This window comes from Pteropus medius, unplaced genomic scaffold, assembly GCF_902729225.1.
Source record: "Pteropus medius unplaced genomic scaffold, Ma_sr-lr_union100, whole genome shotgun sequence".
Lineage (NCBI taxonomy): Eukaryota > Metazoa > Chordata > Mammalia > Chiroptera > Pteropodidae > Pteropus > Pteropus medius.
In genome coordinates this window covers 1,871,615-1,895,991 of record NW_024349796.1, presented here as the reverse complement: position 1 = coordinate 1,895,991, position 24,377 = coordinate 1,871,615, and the positions used below count along the sequence as shown (strand labels likewise).

Genomic DNA, 24,377 nt, shown 5'->3' with positions numbered 1-24,377 from the left:
AAATTTCAAACTCGTATGAAGACTCATATTTCTTCAAAGCATTTATTGTACATGATAAGTTCAAAACTGCTAAGGTTAGTAACAGATGATAAAACAGGCATGGGAAGCTTGTTTTACCCAAAGCCGATCAGTTAGCAGGGTCTTGAGTCCATGGCTAGAACTTCCTGCCAGGTAAGCCTGGGCTTTTTGGAAGGATAGAAACACTGCCATTTTCCTGACTAGTCTCCATAATAATTAATCCTTCTATGTGAGGAGACTCTTCTCCACTTCAGAACTTAATACATCCTGCATTCCACCTTCTCTGACACTTGGATAAGGATAATTCTACTTAAATCACACTTCGCCAAGACACATTAACCCTCTTCTAGTAATAATAGCACAATTTTAGCTTCCATGAAGTTTATGTTATAAATAAATTTACAAGGCAAGTTTAGCGTTTGGAAAGTGTTTACTTGTAAATGTTTGAATCTTTTTAAAAACATTATGATGATCCATTATACTCTTTATGTAGTAACAATAAGTAGCCGTGTGTACTGTAGAATCTCATACTTAGTTGTTTAAAAATCAAGAAGCAAAAAATGTGGATGAACTGATTCCATTTTGTTTAAAAAACAAAACCAAGCCAAACTATATATTTATATAGATATATCAATGTATAAAAATGCCTGGAGAGCACTACAGAAACCTAGCCTACTGTTGGCTGCGATTCTCCGTGGAGAGCGGAGTCCTGATGAGGTAGAAGGAATTTTGGTGTAAACTAGAGGTTACCACACTGTATTTCAGATTAAATAAGAGAAACGTGTGATGTGTTACTGGAGAAATGTTTAAAATCATGGTGAGAACAAAGAGTAGGCAACAAAACGAAACAAAACAAAACGACTAACAAATAGGATTATTCTTAGTTTTATTGCTCCAATAACAAAAAACAATACAAATAAGACTTTTTTGTCACAAATTTTCACCATATTCACCTTCACTTCATTAATCGAGTTTTCCAAAGAGGTGTTTTTTAAGATGTCTTGTGCATTGTAAAATTAGAAATGTGTGATATATTGAGAAATTTCTAAAAATGTGGTGGGATCTATATGTAGGTAGAACAAAAACAAAAATAAAACAGAACAAAACAAAAAAAGTCTAAGATCGGAAACCCAACAACAGGTCACGGTACACACCTGTTAAATGCCTGTTCCATTTGGGAGTCCTCAAGTTCATCTGGCTCACACTCCCACTGGGGAATAGAGGAAGGAGAAGGAGAAAGGAGGGGAAACCTAAGAGTCATTACTGCCTCTCATTCCCTCTCAAGGGCTCCTAGATAGGAAGGTGGCCTCTCAGACCCCCCCACTCATGACCTCGTGAGCAGCACTGACCAACCGCCTCCTGTCTCCTTGGGCGCAGAGTTACCCCTGGGGCGTGAAATCGCGCTCACTTCTGGCTTCTGCTTCTGCTTCTGCGCTTTAGGGCAGAGCCTGAGGCAGATCGCTAGACACCTGGTTTGCTTGAAGGATGAAGGACGCTTCTGTGAGCCAAGGGGAGGCAGAGAGCACACCACACCGCACACACCTGGCCTCAGCAGCCACAGCCCAAATCAGACTGAGAGCCGGTGGGCCAAGGCCGTGGAAGCTGCAGTGAGCAACCTTTTGCCCACCCTGGAAACTGGCCATCTGTCCTGGAAACTGTCAGGTACAGCATCGGGCCAAAAAGTGCTGCCTTATTTTCCCTAAAGGGGAGAAACCCACCTCCACATGGCTTCCGTGTCTCAGTCTGGAGCTAGGAGACTTGGGTAGGTAAGATGAGAGGAGGTCCCTAAAGACAGTGCTACAGACATGGAGGGAAAACGGAGCCTTCAGTGTTCTCTCCTGTAATGTGTGCTCATCCCCATGTAGTTTATTGCTGTCGTCATTTGCTTGTAATGCCTGTCATCGTTTATGGATCTTAAAGGACTCTACATGCACTTCCTAACCCTTGTACCATCTTATTAGTTTGTACAACAGGAATTCCCTTCGCCCCCCAATTTCCAGTCTTTCGTATTCACTGATTACAGCATGCAGTGCTGTTTTTCACTTTTGAGGAAAACCTCCTCTTGTACATGTTCATGTTATAGGGGAAAAAATGAATTTGGACAATAAAAAACAAAATTTACTGGTATATGCGGAACTTTTTCTCACAATGGGCATAGTAAATAAAATTTTTCCTTAATAAACATATTAAATCTATATTTTATAAAATAGTACCAACAAATTTTTATCTATAGCCAGCTAAATAACAAATTAATAGTATAAAGCTTCCAATAAATTATACTTAGGTAAAATAAGTGACCATATAATTTGTCTAATATTCACATTTTAAATGATGTTCTTTTTTATTTAGATAGAAATTCCTTGACCTCTGTAATCATTTTCCTTATAACTCTTTATTTTTCCATCTTTTTCCAATGCACGAGACATGTCGAAAAAAACAGCTCTTTGGAAAACTTTTGATTAATGCAGTGAAGGTCAGTATGGTGAAGATTTGTGCAAAAAAAGTCTTATTTGTATTGTTCTGTTTTTATTATGGGAATTATAATACTATGAATAATTCTGTTTGTTCCGGGCAGGACAGGAACAGGCTAGATTGGACCTATGAGCAGGAGGATGGAATTGGAGAGAGAATATGGGCTTTCAAATCAGTAACAGCATGGCGGAAGTAAAGCAGGTCAGAGGTACAAGTGCAGGGCTTCTTTTTGGATAGGACTGTCAAATGTAGCTTCTCGAAAGAGGTGACATTGGAGCAGAGATCAGGATGATGATATACAAGGGTCTGAAAAGAGAGTTTTTATAGATGGCTGGATGAAATAATGGGATGTCAAGATCCATGTGGCTGGAAAATCCTTAGGTAAGGACATGTAATAGGATGTGTAGGTGAAGAGCCCGCAGAGGGCAGATCATGCTGGCCCCCTCAGTCAGGAAAGTATCTGGAATTTATCCTAAGTGGAATGGGAAGTCTGTGTCGGGAGGGAGGAGTCAGCATGATCCTGTTTCTGGTAGCACAAGGCCACTCTGGCTGCTAGGCGCATAGTAGGCTGTAGGGAGCAAGAGTGGATGCAGAGGCCTATGGTGTGGGCCAGAGATGTGGACTAAATTTTGGAATACATTTTGGAGATATTGCTGATGAGGTTCAATGATGTAATCGACGTGGGTTAAAGAGACGGAAATCAAGGACAACACCCAGGTTTGTGGCTCATGCAGGATGAATGCTGGCACTGTTAACTGGGATGGGACAGTGGGGAGATGATCAGGCTTGGGGGTGTGGGATATCAAGAATTGTGCTTTGCTCATGTGTTTGAGATGTTTATTAGACAGCGTAGTGGTGATGTTAGGTGGGCAGTGAAAGGTAAGAGTGTGGAGCTCAGGGGAGGATCTGGGTCAAAAATAAAATTTGGGGCATTGTCAGCATTTAGGTGATAGTCGAATTTACAGGATGGGCTCTGTTTACTCTACCTTTGCAGCTTATGCTAAATCCAGCATTTCCTTCTGCTCCATAGATTTGGGTTCCTTCCGGCCTCATGCTTTGCCTGGGTCTTTCTTCCCCATAATCCATACAGACAGGGCTTATATGCATGGAGACATGTTCTGAGAGAGTTCTCAGAAGGCTGGAAGAGCAGCATGGTGTTGGAGAATGATACTAGGCTCGGAATCAGAGAACGATGGTTTAAGGTCTATGATGAGACACTTTTGCCTAGAGCTTTAAGTTCCTTATCTGACAAATAAGGATAATAATAGTATTCAACTCATGCAATGACATGAGAATTTTTGTGTATAACTATATAGCTATAAATAGACTTGGTATATAGTAGTGTTGCAGGAAACTCAGACCGGTGAGTAACTAAGCACCACTTGGAGAGTTGGGAACTCAGGTTTATTATGCCAGCAGTCTCAGAAAAACTAGGACTCTGAAGATCTGGGCCCTGACCTCAGGTATAACATTACTTTTATAGAGCTTAACAAACAAGGGCAATACATCTGTTATCTAGACCGAATAAGCAAATGGGAGGATGAATCTTTAGTTGATCTCAAGGTCCCCCTGCCTTTCGGCCTATGCGGCAAGCATGTCTACAAAAGCAGAACATAGAGCTGATTACAGGGTTATCCATTTGAGTGAAAAATGTCTCTTCAATGCCCTCTTTTGATGCCCTTTAAATTCTTATAGGGCATCAACCTCTTGATTTTCTTGGCCTTGGTCTAGTATAAGTGTGGTCTGGATATCACAAACATTTATAACTTTATGGATTCTAGGCATGAGGAGACAAACTTGACAAGACAGTTCAGGATACAGAGCTATGAAGAACATAAGGAGAGGACCTGCAGGTGGGAAAAGCCAGAAACCCCAACTCCATATTCTGGACCAGGATCCCCATGACTCGTTCAATTGCTGGCAGATTTTCAAGTCTTTATCTGTAAGCATCTTGGCTGCATCTCTAACTATACCAGATTAATTAACATAAAACGATACAGCTGGACAGTCTGGATGGTTGATCCTCAAGCTTCTGCCATGTGTAGACTAGCCAGCTTCCAGGGTTCACCGGAGCAGGGCCGAAGATCTTCTTGTCGATCTCCACTGCCTCCGGAATGTGACTTGGAGCAGCTGATTAGGAAGAGGCCTTGCAGTTCAAGTCTCCCATTTTTCCAGAGGTGTCGCTCTCTTTACCCGGGTGTGGTGGACCCATGGGATGATACTTGCAACCTTAACATCAGTGGGAGTTACTAATATTACAGTGTAAGGGCAAGTCCAGATCAACTGGAGTGGTTCCTTCTAATCTTTAATCCATACTCTATCTTCTGGCCTATAGGGGTGGACCCAATTTCCTAAGGGGATAGGGGCTCTTTCTAGAGTTTCCTGGGTGATGTGGTGGAAGATCATGCCTAGGGCCTGAAAGTGTCGAGATATTTCTAGGTCAGTGATTAGCCGAGGGTCTCCTTGTAGCTTCCCTCAAAGGATTTCAAAAGGGGAGTAGCCTGAAGGCCTTGGGGTGCACTGTGCTCAGAGTAGAGCCAAAGGCAGTAAGTCAATCCAAGGTAACCGGGTTTCCTGACAAAGCTTAGCTAGAGTGGTTTTGAGGGTCCAGTTCATGTGCTCAACTTTCCCTGAACTTTGTGGCCTGTAGACCATGTGGAGCCTCCATTTGATTCCCAGAGCTTTGGACAGAGTCTGGTCTATCTCAGACAGAAATTCAGGTCCATTGTCAGATCCTATAGAGAGGGACAGCCTGTATCTTGGAACAATTTCCCTCAACAAGGCTCTAGCTACTTCTCGTGCGCGTTTGGTGTGTGTAGGGAAAGCTTCAGCCTATCCAGAGTGGGTGCAAACTAACACAAGTAGGTACCGGTGGCCCCGGCAAGGCTTAGCCTCAGTAAAGTCCACTTCTAGGTCTTCAAAGGGCATAATCCCAATTGTTTGCACCCCTGGATAGGGTTTTGGTCAGCGTTATTTCATGTGCAAGTTACACATCTAGCACTGATCTGGGTGTATAGGGTTGGCAGCTTGGGTATGAAATAGTAGTGGCCTAATAGGCTTTCTGAAATAGTCTTCCCTAGGTAAGTCAACTCATGGTGTTGTGTTACCAGCTGAGCTGCAACCACAACGTGGATAGAGTCTTTGATCTGGAAGCTCCCACCAGCTCTCCTTTCTCTTGGCTTCCCCTTCATTTAAGGCCCATTGTTCTTCCTTGGTGTATTCCAGGGACAGTGGCAATTCTGGTGCTAGGAGAACTTTGGAGACTGGCTCAGGACCTGTTGTTGCACTTAGTTGGTTGGCAGCCTCCTTAGCTGCTTGGTCTGCCAATCGGTTTCCCTTACTGACAGGGTCAGTTCCTCTCTGGTGGCCCTTGCAGTGAATGACTGCCACCTGAGAAGGCTTCCAGACTGCCACTAACAGTTGAAGGATTTCTTCTTTGTTCTTGATTTATTTTCCTCCTGCCATCAGTAATCCCCTCTCTTTATAAATGGCTCCATGTACATGCAAAGTAGCAAAAGCATACCTTGAGTCAGTATAGATATTGGCCCGTTTCTCTTCAGCCTGCCACAGCACCTGGATGAGTGCCCACAGCTCGGCCCTCTGTGTCGACCAGCCCTGTGGCAGAGCCTCAGCTCTGATGACCTCATCTATAGCTGTTATTGGATAGTGGGCTTTGTGCTGTCCTTCATGGATGAAGCTGCTCCCATTGGTGAACAATACCAGTTCTGGGTTCTGAAGAGGAACATCAGTTCAGGTCCGGCCTGCTTGAGTAGACTTCATCCGTGATCTCTTCACAATCATGGTTGGGAGGCCCCTCCACAGTGAGCAGAAAAGTAGCGGGGTTCAATGTTCACACAGTCTCAAGGCCGACACATGGATTTTTGCAAAGCAGTCCCTGACAGTGAGTTACCCTGGCGTTAGTCAGCCACTTGTGTCCCTGATTATTCATTTATGCATCAACAGCATGGGAGACTTTTATATTTACATTCTGTCCCAGAGTGAACTTGTCCACTTCTCTGACCAGGACTACCATGGCAGCTAAGGCCTGGAGGCACGGCAGCCATCTCATGGCCACCGGATCTCACCATTTTGACAGATATGCAGTTGAGAGCTGCCATTGCCCGACTGCTTATGTGAGGACCCCCAGTGCAATGTGATTCTTCTCATGTTCGAGAGGTTAAAGACCTGTATCACGTCCAGTAAACCTAATGCTGGGGCACTGGTCAAAAGTCTCTTTATTTCTCTGAAGGCCTTTTCTTATTTGGAGTCCCATTCTAGGAGGTCTTTACCAGATCCAGCTGTGGCCTCATACAGTGACTTGGCAATTTCAGAGAAAAATGGTATCTGGATCCGGCAGAATCTAGCAGCCCCCAGGAATTCACGGACCTTTCTTAGTGTTGGGCCGAGGTATTGAATAGATGGCCAGTTTCCTTTCATGTCCAAGTGCCTGATGTCCTTCTGAGATGATGAACCCGAGGTATCTGACCTTCTGTTTGCAGATTTGAGCCTTCCTCCATGACACCTTGTAACCTATGGAAGAGAGCAGGGCCAGCAAGGCTCTAGTACCTTTCTAGCGGTCTCTTTGGGTGGCGCTAGCCAGCAACAGGTCATCTACGTACCGGAGTAGAGTACAGTTCAAAGTCTCTTCAGGGGAGGCAGCAAGATCTGCGGCCAGTGCTTCGCCAACAGGGTGGGCGATTTCTTGAAGCCCTGTGGCAGTCGAGTCCAAGTCAGTTGTGTCTTTCTCCTGGTGTGTGGGTCTTCCCACTCAAAGGCAAACAAAGGCTGGCTAGCTAGTGATAACCAGAGGCAGAAGAAGACATCCTTGAGATCTAGGCAGGTGAGCCAGCTTGCATGGGCAGGTAAGAGTCTCAGGAGGGTGTATGGGTTCAGGACCACTGGATGGATGATGACCACTGCGTTGTTGACAGTCCAGAGGTCCTGGACGTAGTCATTCCCTCCAAGCTTCTTTACCGGTAAGAGTGAGTGTTCTAAGGTGACTGACACTCAACTACAATTCCAGTGTCACGTAACTGTGGGATGTGGTCCCGAATTCCCAAGCGTGCTTCCCGTGGCACTGGATATTGCCTTTGTGTGACAGGAGTGGCTCCTGGCCTCAGGTCTACCATGATGGGTGTGTGATTTTTGGTTAGACCTGGGGCCCCTTTTCTGCCCAGACAATAGGAAACTCTTCTAGCAGCTGGTTGGATTTGTTTGTTTTCATTCCGGAGAATAGAAGCACCATTCATCTTCTCTGGGCACAGTCACAGCCAACATGAGAGCAGGTCGGCTCCCCAGGGTAAGACTGATAGGCTTCCCGGGGGCAAAGGTGATCTGTGCTCCAAGCTTCATTAATAAATCTCTACCTAGAAGGGAAATGGGGCACTCTGGTAGGTACAGGAACTCATGAGTCACCAGGTGGCCCCTTAACTGACATGAGCAGGCTTTGCAGAACAAGCAGGCAGGTTGGTCCTCCATGGCCCTGACGATAGTTGTCGTTCAGTCTGTGAGGGGTGCCATGGGCGTAGTCACCACAGAATGTTCAGTTTCGATGTCCACCATAAAGATCATTGATTGGCCTCCTACTTCTATTGTGACCATAGGCTCCCGGAAACCCAGGAACAAGGAGCCCGGGCGCCCCTAGTCTGCTGCTGCTCCAGCCGGGCCAGTAAGGTCTTGGACGGCTGGCTCAGGCTGGTACTTTCCTTTACGAGGTTGATTGAACTTCTTTGGTCCTTCCGAAATTCTCCCGCAGTGGGGGCACTTGTTTTTCCAATGGCCAGTCTCTTTGCAGTAGGTGCACTTGTCACCGTGTAGTGGGGGTCTCCTTTTGGTCTCTCCCTTCTGTGGAGGAGCAGTCTGTTGGATTGAGCCTGGGTGCCCTAATGCGGCTGCCAGCAGGGACAACTTTTTGTCTCATTCATTTGTCAGCTATCTTTTGGGCCTCCTGGTTGTGGTTCACAAACACCTATTTGCGACCTCCAGCAGCTAGGTGGTGTTCATCCCAGCAAAGCCCTCTAATTTCTGAAGCTTACAGCAGATGTCAGTGTAAGATTGCACCACAAATGCCGCATTGACCATGTGTTGGTTTTCTCATGCTTCGGGGTCAAAAGGGGTATACACCGGGAATGCCTCACACAGTCTCTCATAGAACTCTGTGGGTGACTCCTCGGGCTTCTGGAGTACTTCTGCCATTTTGGACATGTTTGTCGGCTTTTTGACCCCAACTTTCAACCCTTGCAGTATGGCCTGCCTGTACCTGTCAAGAGACTCTCTTCCATTTGGGACGTTGAAATCTCATTTGAGCCTGGTGGCAGGTGCCAAGGCCCATGCTGCTGGGTCTAGTGCACCTTCCAGTGCTTGTTCTTGGAGCCACCCCATGCTTCTGAGAGAATTCGGCATCGTTATTCGGTGCTGAAGAGAGTAAGGAGGAGTTGGCGGCAGTCGTTTCAGGTAGGCTGATGAGTTCGGAAGATGGACTCAAGCAGGTCAATTACCACCCCGGGTTTCTCCAAATAGGACGGCGTGTGCTGCTTCCAGTTGAGGAGGTCAGTTGTGCTGACAGACTGATAGTAGAGGACAGGGTGGCCCGGCTGGAATGTGCTGTTTTCACTAATCTTAAAAGGGCCTTGCGTCTCTCAGAGAGACATCTGGAGGGCTGCGGGCTGCTGGGCTGGCTGTGTGGCTGAGCGAAGATGCCGTGGACTCGGGCTTGGCAGCTGCTCAGGCTGTTGGGGTGGCGAGGGCACCAATGGCAGAAGGCTACCTGGTAGTTGGGGGTAGGGTGGCTGTGCAGGGACTGGTGGAGCTATTGGGATGTATGGTGGTGGGAAGAGAGGTTCTTCTTCAGGGTCCCCTTGGTGTATGACTCTTGCTGGCTCTTCCTTCTCCTTTCCCTGGGTTGGTCGGGCCACAAGTACCTTACTCTGTCCCTGCCTATTTGTACAGAACTGGGCCCAAGGGGGCACTATAGTAGCGATTTGCAAGCATGAGTCTATGTGTGAAAACTGGTCTGGGTGTCCAGGGGTCCCTGTTACTACCCAGTACACAGCTCTCACAATGGGAAGTCCAGGGTCCCTTCCAAAGTCTATCTTACCCCAAAGGTGGGCCATTCAAGCTCACAAAGAGTACAGAGTTTTCCTAGGGTCAGCTTGACTTTGTAATCCCCTGAGAAACCTTTCTTAAAATTTTTCAAAATACAATTTAAGACAGTTGGCTTAGAGGATTCTCCACCTATATTGCCTTAGGGAGCTTCCTAATGATGGGGGAAAATAGACCTTAAAATTTCAAGAAAATAATTTGACAGAGGCCTCTATGTCAGGAGGGCCATTTGCAGACAGACAATTCTTAAGCTGAATCAGTAATCGATTATCCCTTCTCCCTGTGTATCCCACCCTGTGTCGGTGATGCAAAGACAAACAAGGGTGGGTTCTTCCTCCAAAGAGGAAACCACTCAAGTGCTCATCTGGCCACATCCCGAAGGAGCTTATATGACGCTTAGACATAGCGGACTCAGCTTTATGACTTAACGATCAGATGCTAGTCCAATGCCGCCCTGGACCGTATGCCGTGCATCACAGAATCGCAGACGAGTCCACTCAGACCCTGTAGCCTTTAGGGAGGGGACCTATGGGTGCCCAGCCGTGGAGCCACGAGTTCGTTCCTGACTGAGGAAAGGCTGCTCATTCACTCACGCATTCACACACCATAGATTAAAACATTCTCTCCCCGCTTTTGGAAGGCCCTGACCTTGATCTTCCCCCACCCTGGGAAGACCCTGATGTCTTCCCCCATTGGAAGACCCTGACCTGTGTCTTCTAACTGAAGACTTTAGGAGGTGATCAAGCTCCTCTTCCGTCCAGAGACAGAACCTGACTGGGGTGCTGAGCCTTATCGGCCGTTATCCTGTGGCCGTTACTGGTGAGTTGGTCCATCCCTCCTTTGAGTCCAGTTGGGGCTCGGCCATTGGGAGAGTCGGAGCACCAGTCCAAAAGAGAACCCGAATACTGTCAGGTGGCATGCCTCCTCATTTGTCTCTGAGCCCCTCCAGCCCAGCCCAGCCCAGCCCAGCTGAGCCACCGGTCCAGTGGCTCAGACGTGGTTGGAATCTCACTGGGGCCTCCAGAAATGTTGCAGAAAAATCAGACCAGCAAGAAGCCAAGCACCATTCGGGGAGTTGGAGAACACAGGTTTATTACACAGGTGGTCCCAGAAGAGCTAGCACTCTGAAGATCGGGGCCCCGAGCTCAGGGGTAACCTTGCTTTTATAGGGCTTAACAAGCAAAGGAGATACAACTGTTATCTAGATAGAACAAGCAAAAGAGGAGATTGAGTCTTCCGTTGATCTTGAGGTTACTCTGCCTTTCGGCCTATGCAGCAAATGTCTACAGAAGCAGAACAAAGAGCTGATTACAGGGTTAGCCATTTGAGTGGAAATTTCCTCTTCATGATCGATTCCATTTTGTTTAAAAAACAAAACCAAGCAAAACTATGTATTTATATAGGTACATCAATGGATAAAAATGCCTGGAGAGCGCTACAGAAATGTAGTCAACTGTCAGTTATGATTCTCCCTGGAGAGAGGAGTGCTGATGAGGTAGGAGGAATTTTGGTGTGGACTAGAGGTTAGCAGACTGTGTTATATGTTACCTGAGAAATGTTCAAAATCATGGTGAGACCAAATAGTAGGCAAAACAGTACAAAACAAAAATGACTAATAGAATTATCCATAGTTTTATAGCTCCCATTACAAAAACAGAACAATACAAATAAGTTTTTTTTGCACAAATCACATAAGACAACATTTGTGAGATATCATCCTTAATCCCTACATATTGAACAATATAAAGAGCATGAAGATAAGAGAAACTTATGTTACAAAAAAATGAGTTACCTGAAAATATCTTGCTCTTCCATCAGCGTCAGCTGAAAGCGAGCATTTATTAAATATCTCAAATTATTCCTATACTATAATGCAATTAAACATTTTTGACTACTAAAATTTTTTCTAATAAAATAATTGTAATTAATTTTTAAAATCTCGATTTATGCTGTATTTCAGAAGTTCATTCTGTGATGTAGAATTCAATTTCAGCTAAATATCTATTTTAACATTCAGCCATTTGACATTCAGCCAAAACGTGCATTCAGTGTGACTCTAGTGCATGCGTATATGTCCATATCCTGTTTTGCAACTAAAAATTATAATATGAATATGAAATGCCCTGAGTCTCTAATAAAAGGATATTATTCTTTTTCCCCCAGCCTTATTGAAGTATAATAGACTATTAGTTGCTCATATTTACATTGTGCAATTCGATAAGTTTTTTTTCCAATTATAGTTGGCATACAACAATATATTAGTTCCAGTTCCAGCATAGTGATTAGAGACCTATATAACTCATGAAGTGGTCACCCCACTAAATCTAGTACCCTTCTTCCCCTTACATATTTTTTTACAACATTGTTGACTATTTTCCTTATGCTACACTTTATATCTCCATGACTATTTTGTATCTATCCATTTGTACTTCTTAATCCTTTTGCCCTTTTTCACTGTCCTTCCAACCCCCCTCCCATCTAGTAGCCCTGAAAATATTCTCTGTATCTATGAGTTTGTTTCTGTTGGTTGTTGTTGTTGCTGTTTATTTTGTTCTTTAGAATCCACGTGTACATGAAATCATGTGGTATTTGTCCTTCTCTATCTGACTTATTTCATTCAGCACAATACCCTCTAGGTCCATCATGACAATCTTTCTCCATCCCCTTCCTTTTAGTCTGTGTCTTTTAATCTGAAGTGAGTCTCTTGTAGGCAGCATATGTAGGGGTCTTGTTTTCTTAGCCATTTAGCCACTCTATCTTTTGGTTGGAGCACTTAATTCTTTTTCATTTGAGGTACTTGTTGATAGATATGTAGTTATTACTAGTCTATTCATGTTTTTGATACACATTTTTTCTTCTTAAAGAAGTCCCTCCAACATTTCCTGTAATACTGGCTTGGTGTTGATGAATTCCTTTAGCTTATTTTTGTCTGGGAAGCTCTTTATCTGTCCTTTGACTCTAATAGATGGCTTTGCTGCATAAAGTATTCTTGGCTGTAGATCCTGGGTTTTCATTTATATTTTCACACTTTAATAAGCATTCATTTACTTACAAGGTCAGGACATTAGTTACTTCTACAAATTGAAAAGTGACTTGCATTTTCTCAGAATTTCCTCTTTTTTTTTTTAGACTCATGTTATTCTCTCTCCAACATGAATTTGGAGGTCCCATCTAACACCCTGGCTTCCCAAAGACTAAATAGTCCTCGTTCCCCCAATCTTATTCACCCATCCCCGTGATTACAGCGTAGATTTTATTATTAGCGGGAGCAGCCTCACCTCTGATGCCCCACAGTGTATCTTCTGCGCTTTCACTTTTCATTTCATGTACAGTGTGACTGTAGTTGTATCGAATACATAGGTCCTTCGATCCATGAACATGTGCATCTCTATTTAATTGGGTCTTTTATCTTTGAAATTTGTGAAATTTTTCAAAAGTAGTAAATTTTCATTCATATAATCACCACCTAAATGCAATAATTGTTCAGATTTACCGTATCTGCTGTGAATATAACTGCCCTTCCTGAAAAGTAAGATAAATTCTTGATTTTCTCTCTTTGATTATCAATTTTCAGAGTAAGAAATTGGTGTAATAATCTCTTCCAGTGATGACAAATGAGGTTAACTGAACCCGTTTGAAAATATATTGCAGGCAACATGTAGACTTGGCCTCCAACCACTTCTGAATGCAGACTCCTTTTTGAATTAAAGCATTATTCACAATAGCCAAGACTTGGAAACAACCTAAGTGTCCTTTGATGGAAGGTTGGCTAGAGAAGATGTGGTACCGATATACAATGGGATACTCAGCCATGAAAAATAAAGAATCTTGAATTTTCTAGTCATGGCAAGATTTTGTCCTCCTAACGATGCCCCAAATGCTAGAACTAAAAGAAAAGTGGTTAGCAGATTTTGTGTTTATGAAAGTTGACACAGTTTCCATTTAAAGACAAAACTAAACAAAAGCAGAGGCAGACACTTCTGGAGCAGTAATGAAAAGAAAACAGAAAAACAGAAAATGAAGAGAGAAAGAAATGTATAATAAATAAAACTCGGTCAAAGCAGAATCCCGCAAAAGGAAAAGATGGAGAGAAAAGTAAATGAGAAACAAGGAAAGGGAAACAACGAGTTCTGACATGAAAGGTCAGGACATAGAGCAACTTCTTAAAGATGCCAAAATCTTGAAAGTTTCAAAAAGAAATAGAATTAGCAAAGAAAAAATAATTGAGAAGAGTTTGCTAACAAGTGGTAAAAGAAAAGTCACGACAAAAGACTTGGGACTCTCAGGACCGAGGGGGAATTGCCGATACCTCTTCCTCAGCTGCTCCGTGTGAAGGGAAATGCCCGAATCCGGCAGACGCCAGCATTGGTTTCTGCCACAAATCAAACTTTCTCTGGTAGAAGCTGATTCTGCCCCCAATGCTATCACTTCATACCTAAGAGAAGTGATTTTACCCTTGTGAATATTTGACTAAAAACATACCAATCTTTGAAGAGATTTAACGGAAGAAACGTAAAATCTATTTAAATGTAATTAATAAATGTCAATATGTATTTCGAGGAAGCACATATAATTAAAGATCTTACTTTCCTGATGAGTTATATCTATTTTTAATGGAAAGGCGGTCATGTGTAATAACTAAATAAATATTTTATTAACCATTTTCTGTTTTCCATCGCAAAGGTTTCTCCTGACAAATAAGTCTTCATATTGCCAGAAAGACATTGTTCATTCACTTTCAACTCCCTCCAGCCACTCTTACTACAGTAGTCAAAGTGCGTTTATCCAAGTCCACCAACAATTTCCATAGAGCTTCTCTTTCTTGACTACTGGGCATGTCAACAACTTCGGAGATTGTCATTGTTCTCTCTTTGTTGACACACTTTTTTTCTTGGTTTCCTGGGTGCCATCATCTCTATATCACATTCCTGTCTCACAGTTTCCCTTCTGTCTTTTCCTTGCTGACTTATCCTCTGACACACTCTCAAGATTACAGCGCTTTATGGCTTGGCTTCTGGCTGTCTTTTCATTAGCATCTTTATTCTTTTCTTTGACCATCTCTTAGCCCTAAGCTATGAAATGCCACCTTCAGTGCTGATAATGATGGCAATCCGTGTATCTTCAGCTTCGCCCCATCTCTGAGCTCCAGACTCATGCGTTCAACTGTGTACTTGGCACTGCCCCTTGGATATTAACAGGAATCTTCAATTAGAATTCCAATGTACAAGTCTTAATAACTTTCGCCTTACTCCAAACTTCTTCTGTCTTTGCATTTTCTTATCTCTGTGAAAGTCCCCACCATCAGTTACTCAAAACAAACTCTGGATATCATCCATCATTCTTCCTTTCCCCTCACCACCTACCACATCAACGAACCCATCAATCACTTCTCTGGCTCTAATCCAAAAATGCGCTTTTTTTTTTTGCTTATTTTTATCCTCTGAGGTCATTTGTCTCTTGATGGAATTGGTGAACAGGTGGCCTCCTAACTGTTCTCCCTGATTCCACTCTTGCCCCTTTAAAATCTGTTCTCTACCAACAGCTATAAAAATAATTTCGAAGAGTTAAGGCACTCTTCATTTTCTCTTCCCTAATACATTTTGCAGGCAACGGCAGATAGGAGACTGAGTGAGGAAGCTGTTTGTGGGAGGCAGTGGTCCAGCAGGTTGGGAGATAGGTTACACACAGAAGAATTGAACAAATATGTAAATAAGTTGAAGATAATGGGGGCCAAGTTTCTCACTGTCATTGAATTGAGTTACAAAAATAAAAGAGAATGAATTTAAATTTGAAGTTTTGGAGTGAACTCAGTTTTCTGATATATAGAAACAAATGTCAAAATAAATAGAGGTGTGTGCGTATGTGTCTGTGTGTGTGTGTTTCCTAGCTTTGTACACTTTGGCCTGGGAAAGACAATACCCCAATGACAATGAGCATGCTTAGTACTTAAGCCTCACTTTCTAAATAGTATTCTCCACCTAAAGAAAAAAGGAATCCTTAGAAGAAAGCCTGACTTGTCTCCTATTTTCTGTATACTGCCAACCAATAAATATAAAAGGAATGGTGGAATTAGAAAACTACCGTTTGTGATCAAAGGAGACTAGACTTTGGGTCTTAAGCACAAGAATATATAGGTGTCATATTTTAAAGTTGTACACTGAAATATATCACTATAAAATACTTCTTAGTTACAACAGAGAAATTGTGACTCTAGCGAAGATAGCTGATGGACACCACCTTGATCAAATGACAAAAGTAAACACCCTAAGTGAGAGGGAAAATCAGAATGGATACCTCTTCTTAGAATACAGCAGGAGGAACTCAGCATCACTTCTATGATATTCCTACCAAAAATGCATAACCTGGATCTAATCCCGAGGAAACATTAGACAAACCTATGCTGACGGGCATCCTACTAAATAGCTGATCTGTAATCTTCAAAAGTAACAAGGTTATGGAGGTCAAGGAAGGGCTGAGGAACTGTTCTGGATTGAAGGAAACAGGGCACATGATAACTAGGGACAGTGCATGGTCTGGATTGAATTCACTTGTTATAAATGGACAAAATTTGAGAGGAATTTCTGGATTGGTGATATATCACTGTTAACTTCCTTGTTTTGATGGATGGGCTGTGGTTATGTATTATGGTTATGTAGGAGAGTGTTCTTGTCATGTGAAAATACGCATTAAAGTGTTCAGGGGCAATGAGACATCCTGTCTGTAACCTATTCGCAAACGGTTCAGAGTAAAAACAAATTCAGTTACATCATGCCAGTTTCCTGCCTTAAATCCTTTTATGTTTTTCTATTTTACTAAGAAGAAAATGCATGTCATTAGCCATGGTTTACAAGGTCCTTAAGATTTTCCCCTGCTTCCTCTCTAGTCTCATCTCCTGGGTTCTAGCCAAGTACCTTTTCATCCTAAACGCTTGGCTAGATGTAACACATGCCATCCCCACTCCCTGGAATCCCTCCCCTTCTGACTTCACTCGCTTGGCTCCTTCAGTTCTCAGATAAAAAGTTTCTTCTTCCAGGAGGTCTTCCTTAGCTACCACCGACAGTGCCAGCCACCAGTCACCATCATGTCAACCTCTCCATTTTCTACGCTGCACATTTCAACATTGGACATTATTTGTTTATCTATTTATTATTTCCCTCTCCTATTAGAATGGAAGCTCCAAGAAGAGAGACCGTATCTGTATTGTTTGCTGCTAGATCTCCATGGCCTAGAATAGTGTTGAGACAAGCTCTGAGTAAATATTTGTTTCATGAATGGATTTTGTTCATGTCCACATTTTAATCATTAGGCAGTCAGACTAGTGCAAAGCATTCAAGCCAAAATATTACTATGTCAAATATCCCATTAGGTGTGACTTAATTCATTTTTAGCTTTAGGAACTCAAGTATACCCAAACATATTTTATTTATTACTTTATTGTTTCTTTTTGCTAAGACAAGTTTTTATCTAAAGACCTCAGTGCTTATTATGAAATAATAGATAATGTCATTAAAAGTCTTGCTTTCCACTGCTGGAACCCTTCACTGGTCCTGAGCTTTGGAAGAGTGATCCTTTCTGTATCTTATACAAGGCAGAGACACATTCCCAGTCTCCATTGTCCAGAAATAGGCTAATAGTTTTAATATCAGAAGAAGAGCCTTTCATTTAAATAGTGACTTTTCAGTATAGTATCATTACGGAAAATCCTGTCTTTTATTAATGAGCACATCACTCAATGTTATGAATAGCATATAAGATGATGAAGAGTGTTCTGTTGTTAAACAAGATGATGCATAATTCACACCTCTGGCCTTCTCCATTTCATTATAAATATGACATAAAAAATTACATCGTTTCATCTCAGTTGGATTTCAACTCCAGTATGGTTTTTCATGTTAATGTGAGATAGCTTTTGGCTTATTAAAAATGCAGTATCCTTTGGTGGGGTCAGGCATGTGGTGGGGGTTCACAGGCCACACATAACGGGATTGATTAGTTTCCAAATCCTCTTTTGATTTATACTATTTCTGGGATAAAGTTGGTATATAGGCTATTGCTATTGCATTGTAATATTAATTATGGTTTTTTTCCCTGCATTTTATGATACTTTGACGTATTAGGGACCTTGCTAATTCTGGAGAGACTGCCTTCCCAGGGCTGACTAATTTCTAAAGATAGCAAACAACTTGCCTTCAGGCAAGTCTTTCATATGTAAACCAACCAATCCAAAGCCCAAACTGCCAACCCCCTCCTTTATCTAATTTTCACACACCAAGCCAATATTGCTCTTGCCCTAAATTACTCCAGTGCCAGTTGCCACACAGCTAAAGACCACCTCTATAGCTCTGAGCCCACCAAAATTATTCAAGCTATTCAATCCTAAACTTGCTCACAGTTGCCTACCCTACCCTGCCCATCTCTTCCTATGGAAACCACAGTAAAAGCTCTGGCCCCTGCTCTGCTCCCTGAATGACCTTGGTGCTTCCCAGTGTGGCTCTCTCTATGTAATGTAACATGTCTCCTACTCTTGGGAACTTTAAGTGATAAAGTCTTCTTTCAATGCAATTGTCTGTCACCTTACCATACCTCATTAAAATAAATCCAGGTACATTTTAAAACAATTGTACAGCACAGAAAAAGAAATGTGCTTTTTGTCCCATCTTCAGAATCCCCAAGGACATCTGGTCTTATTGTTTGACACCTTTGGCAGCAGACAAAAACTTTCTCGCTTCTCTGTCTCATTCTATTTAGTTCTTTTTTTCTTTCTCTTTTTGTGCAATTTCATATATAGCAGTGAGTTTTGGCTGGAGATAGGACTTGGTTGTACTGTAACCTCTAGAGAAATGCTTATTCTTCAGTCACATGTACCTGGAGGTCCACAGAGAAGGCAGGCATTTGCAGACAAGCAAACACTTGACTCACATCACAAGGTTGTAGCACGGAATTTGTGTTGGATTTAAAGCAAAGCCACGGAGGTCTAGAATACACCTCCTTCCCCAAAGCAGCAGGAACCCAGGCCCTGGAATGCGTATGCTAATGGAACGTGGATCTCCACAAAGTGTCGTGGAGTAGCAGATAGAGGAAAGGCAGAAGTGAATTGATTTGGAAGATTTCCCAGGGTATGGTCCCAAAGTATTTTCAATACAGATGTGATAAAGTTTGAAAATGCATAGCTAAAGATCAAAATTGTTCAAAAGTTAGCTGGGCATTAGTAAGCATATTTAGAACTTGGATAAAGAAATGCATAGGCTGGTGTGGGGCTCTAGGGTGGCAGGACAAAGCAAGGAGGGAGAGAAAATTTCCCAAGAAAGGAATTTTAGGGTGAAGGAGAGTCTTTGGAGCCCTGAAGTGTTAGCTGAAGATATCGCTGGTCGTGGTTCGGTAAGCTTGCTGTATTGGGTTTGCATTCAGGCTCTGCCGCTTATCTAATGTTGGTCCCTGGGCAAATTACTCACCTCTTGTTAATCTAATCTGTACGGGTGACAATGGCTATGCAGTGTTGTTGAAGGGAGTAAGCCTTTCCAGTGAAATACTCCAAAGGCAGAAAAAAGCACATATCACTCCCAGCAAGCAATTCTTTAGAAAATAGCTCCAATGTGAACTACAGTGAAAAGTACAGATTGACTGATGCTAGATAATAGCATTTCAAAAATTTTTTTCTCTTAATAGTTTGAGCTCATCAGTGAAGTTTAGGTTATAATCATGTTTATGGGTTTTCTTCCCTTGATTCAATTCAATAAAAACAGAAAAATGTGTTTCAGATTGATTCCTGAAAGATCCGAAATGTTCTGTTAAGGATTTGAAAATGAATATATCTCTTGGCAACCTGAGATTTGATCTCATTTGTGAGGCTCTTATGCTGTCATTTGAATAGAATCTTTCACTTTTAATGAGATGGAAAATAAGTGAGACAAAGGAAAGTAATATAAAGAGTATGACCCTTCTATTGTTATAGTACATTGTTTCAAGGAGACATTTAAAAATGTTATTAGAGTCTGAATTTTTCTTCTTTAATACAATTAAAATAACTCACTCAATTGTTCATTCTAATAGAATTTGATAATATAACATTAAATTAATAGAAGTTAATAGAAATGTTTGAGTGTTATTACATCAAAGTACTTCCAACAGCGCACAAATTAACTACAGTTCTTATTTACTATTTTATTATAAAATTCAGAATAAAGGAAAAGAAATTATTGTTGTTGTAGATGAAGCATTTAGTATTCACTTCAGTAGGAGCCACTCACCTAGTACATACCATATGCCTGATATGCTATGTTTCTGCTGCTTGCTCTCTCCAGTTCTTTTTGACATAGTGTTTAATTATATTGTCCTGGGTGAGAATCTCTGCTGGACTGAATTACTGTATCATTGGATTACTCTACACCTTTTTAAAAAGCTTTTTGTTTCTTTGTTTCTGTTTCTAACTTATATGGAAAATGGATAAAATGAAAAAAAAGTTGAATCTTTTTTTTTTTATTGTAAATGAGTACTTTTTTAAAAAAAAAAGTTTGTTAGGGTAAAGGAGACGATATATCCATGAATGAGATATTATGCAAGAACTTCAAACTATGATTTGAAAGAATATTTAACGACATTAAAACATGATCAGGTACAAAGAGGAGAGTGTTAAACTACACACAATATGCTACCAACACTATCAGGTTGCTAGATGAGTAGATGTAGTGTCGGAAAGACGGGAACATGATGTTAGTGGCTGCCGTGTCTGAGCGGGACTGTGAGTGATTTCTTTTCTTTTTTATATTATCTATTTCAAAATAGTTAATAGCAAACATTTTCTGATTTTATAAGCAATGAATCTTAAAATAAATAAAAAGTAAAGAGCAGGAGAAAATTCATTCAAAATTTAAAAAATTGTTGTTTAAAATTATTTTTAAACTTCCACAAAGAAAATAAATAACAAGATTTCTATTAATAGCATGTGTTTATCATGATACTTTTATTGTTTGAAAATAAACTCAAGGCAGGAGAATTTAAAGGATGAACACGCGTTAAGCAGCATTTAGTATAAATGATACTTTGATATGTCAAACTGTGGCCCCTGGGCCAGTGACATCAACAATTCCTGGGAACTCATTACAAAAGCACATCCTTGGGCCCCACGCCAGGCCTGTTAAACTAAAACTCTGGAAATGGGGTTTGGTGATGTGTGTTTTTATAAGCCCTGCAGCCGATTCTAAGGCAGATCTAAGTTTGAGAAACACTGCTTTAGAGTTTTGAGTTGTGAGACTGGGCTAGAACTGTTTCTCAAAAATTTTATCCCAGAAAAGTTCCATTTCATTTTTCTTTTTTTCCCTTCGCTTTGTTTCTTCCCATCTCTCTCGATCTCTGTTTCTCTATCTTCTGCCTCCCTATTATTCATCCTTACAGGTTTTGTTGCATATTTTCATTTATTAATATTTTTACCTTGTTTCCCCAAAATATTTGAAGCAGCTTAGAGGTACGTATACAACAGCAATATAATAACAACAGCAAACACTCGTTTAGTGCTATCTATTTTTCAGGTACTGTTCTAAGTACTTTACACATAGTATCTCGTTGAATTTAATTTTTAATAACCCTATAAGGCAGATCATCATCATCATTTTATTCACCATCATCATCATCATCATCCCCATTTTACAGACAAGGAAGCTAAAGCACAAAGACTAAATAATGTGCTCCTGGGTATACAACCGGTAATTGATGATATCTAAGTAACCTGCTTCCAAAGTCTGAATCTTCAACCAGTTCACTGTGCTTCTTCTTAAAAATAAAGTTAGTGAAGAAGGAATTGGGGATGTATGGAAAAGAAAGGGGCAAGATGAATACACAATCTATTTTGTCAATTTTTATATAGTTAATAAACATGGCCTATGGATTTGCCTCTAGCTCAAGCAGAGAGTGGAAAAGGACGTACTGTAAAATTTACGATCACCAAAATATGGAAACGATGGAGTGTTGAGAGAAACACCTCAAGTCCGTCTGCATCCTCAGGAGTATGCCCTTGTGATTTCCACTTCATTTATTCACTTTGCATTTGTTTATATAATAACTATTTCTTGAGTACCTTCTATTTGTTAAGTGCTGTGCCGGTTGCTGGAGTTAGAAAGCATAAAACATAACCCGTGCTTTAGTACTAACCAGGACTGAGGGGAGGGGCACAGTGGCGTGTCTTCCTCGGCTTTCCCCCACTTCCTCCCAGAGTGAGCAGGAGAAGGACATAGTGACAGGCAGGAGTGGGCTTGGAACAAGGTTCCGCTGGGAGAGGGGACTTGGGGGAGGATTAGAAAACACTAAAATGAAAACATTTTGAGCTGATAGTGCCTGGTCTGTTTATTCCATGTTGACATCTTTCTCTGTAGTATGCAATCTGAGGCCACCCCTGGACAAACAAAACCCTGAGCTTTGAGAGATTCCTTGGTTCTTTGGAGACTATGTGACTACACAGATAAAGGGCAAAAGGGTTGTAGGAGGAGGTAAACCTTGCTGGTTTCAACAAAGCTCTGGTGTGTGTTTGTGTGTGTGTGTGTATGTGTGTACATATATGCATCCTGTGACTAAAGAGTACTGGCTACCAGGTCAGAGATCAGCCTTTCTCCTTTTATAAATGATCCCTAAAAGCTGCACAAAAACTTTTTGAAATAGTTATTTCTCTTCTTTTCCCTGTCCAGATTTATCTGATAAATAGAATGCAGACAAAATTATTTGTCTCATTGCCCATGGCTCCTGCCCAGCTATCATGGCCTGATTTCCTGCTACCTTTGGCCCTGAACCCTGGGGAGTAGAGATATCTCAGATTACAAGATTTGGGCTTAAAGATAAAGACATAAGTGGCTTGGACCACCTGAACCTTTGGCTTGTGTTTCTAAGTGAAAATCATATCAGGATTATTAGTGTTGGTTATAATTGTGTTCAGTATTTTGAAATGAACTATGGTTAATTGACCACATGATTATCGAGAATCAGTGAAATGACTTGTGAAGCCAGCCTCTCATAGATCCAATTCCCTGATCACAATGCAGAACACAAATTGACCACCCAGGGGCATCCTTCCTGAAGCCATCACCAAAGATCTTAGAGAAATGAGATGGAAAAGCAAGAGGAGACAGAGTTTGAGCACGATTCGCATAGAGTTTGGAAGGTGGTGGCAATGACAGAAGCCAGAGAACATTATCGAGCTGCCTCGTGTTTCATTTTTAATTTGAAATAATGGATCGCACAGTGAACTTTTTGGAACTGCTTTTGATTAGAAAGAAGAGGAAAGTTGTTTGGAAGTCTAGCTACAGTGCTCGAATTATTTAATAGCCTCTCACACATTTAGTGCGGGGGAGGGGGGTCAAAGGCAGTGCTGAGGAGTAAGCATAAAGGTCTGAGGCATTTTCACCCAGAAAGCAGTGATGAAAGTAATTTTTTCCCCAAGGATTTTCATGGAGTTTTGAAAAGCTGTCGCGTCTTGAGCTTCCTAAGCGAAGGCTGCCCCTCTGACTTCTCTTCATCTTCCCGTCCCGCAGTCCCAGCAGAAGTGCATCGTGGTCTTCGCCCTGGTCTGCTGCTTTGCCATTCTCGTTGCATTGATATTTTCTGCTGTGGACATCATGGGAGAGGATGAAGATGGACTCTCAGAAAAAAATTGTCAAAATAAATGTCGGTAAGAGGTAACAAACAAAAATTCTCTTTTAGGGGGTAGACAATAAAGCAAGAGGGCCCTGGACAGTGGAGAGAAAAATGTCATTAGCCACCTGGGGCCGTCTGGCTTCCCCTTGAGTTAAGCCAAGGCCTGATGCTCAGTCCGCTAAAAGGCTTCCTTTTAGACCAAGGAAATAAAAATGAGTAAGGGTTTAATTTACTTTACAATTTGGCGTATTCTGTACGGAGGGATGGTGGACAAGATGCAATTTTGTACAGTCTGCATTTCTGGAGGCCTATGTGTATGAGGTTTGGTCTGTTCTGTGAGGAGGCAGGCAAAAAGGAGGGCCCCAGGTAGACAGGGGACACTGTGCTGATTACATTGGTTACATCCAATGGAAGCTAAAAAGCACACATCTCAGGAAAAACTCCAACTTAAACTTAGGGACTAAATAAATAAGCGTGTCCGTGAGAACACACAAGCCTCCTCAGTCTGTCCCAGTGTAGCACCAGTTCGTTATTGATCTAGAAAGGACAACAGTTTTACCATTGTGTTTCTGGATTATGTCTTTGCAGTTTCATTAAATCACGTCTCCCTGGGGTCATTCCTGATGACGGCAGAGCCGTCAGAGCATGGCGCCATCCCATAAATCTCTTCATCCTGCTCTTCCCTGAGCTGCTTCTTTTCCTTTGAGGCCATGGGCGGGGAGGGGGGGCAGTACTGAAAAGTACCAAGAGGGGGCAGATAGATAAGAGGTCTAGTTTTATGTACGTGTTGCTACAAAGCTGAAGTCAGAACACAAAACTACAACAGTTATTATTAATTACAGCTTATAGTTAGTTTTAAGTATAATTTTTAGACATCAGTCTAAGCACCTGTTTTTTCTAGCTTAAAATCAACAAGCTGTAATGTATTTGTAGTTTTATCCTGGATATTTTGCCTGGTACAAAACAATGTCTGGAAAAGACAGTTGAAGTTTGTTTTCTTTTTAACACATGATACATTATAGTCTAGTTACCAGGCAACAGTATTATATACAGAACAAAGGATCCAAGAGAGAAATCAGTACATGTTCGAAAGGTGTTTCGAAGTGTATTTACTCCCCAGACTGAATTTGGGAGGAACGTTGTATTGGGATTATTGGGGAAGCAGTAGA

General features: G+C 41.8%; 1 protein-coding gene across 4 annotated transcripts in view; it reads left to right on the top strand.

The window, feature by feature from the left end:
* Positions 1–24,377, top strand: part of PLD5 (phospholipase D family member 5) — a 355,949-nt gene that overhangs the window by 131,573 nt on the left and 199,999 nt on the right. For 3 of the 4 annotated variants that reach the window (XM_039883218.1, XM_039883220.1, XM_039883219.1), the window contains one exon: positions 23,106–23,242. In XM_039883218.1, coding sequence (XP_039739152.1) covers positions 23,106–23,242 — 137 coding nt within the window. Of the gene's footprint in view, positions 1–23,105; positions 23,250–24,377 lie in introns of those variants that run through there. The other variant, XM_039883221.1, reaches the window with a different exon arrangement.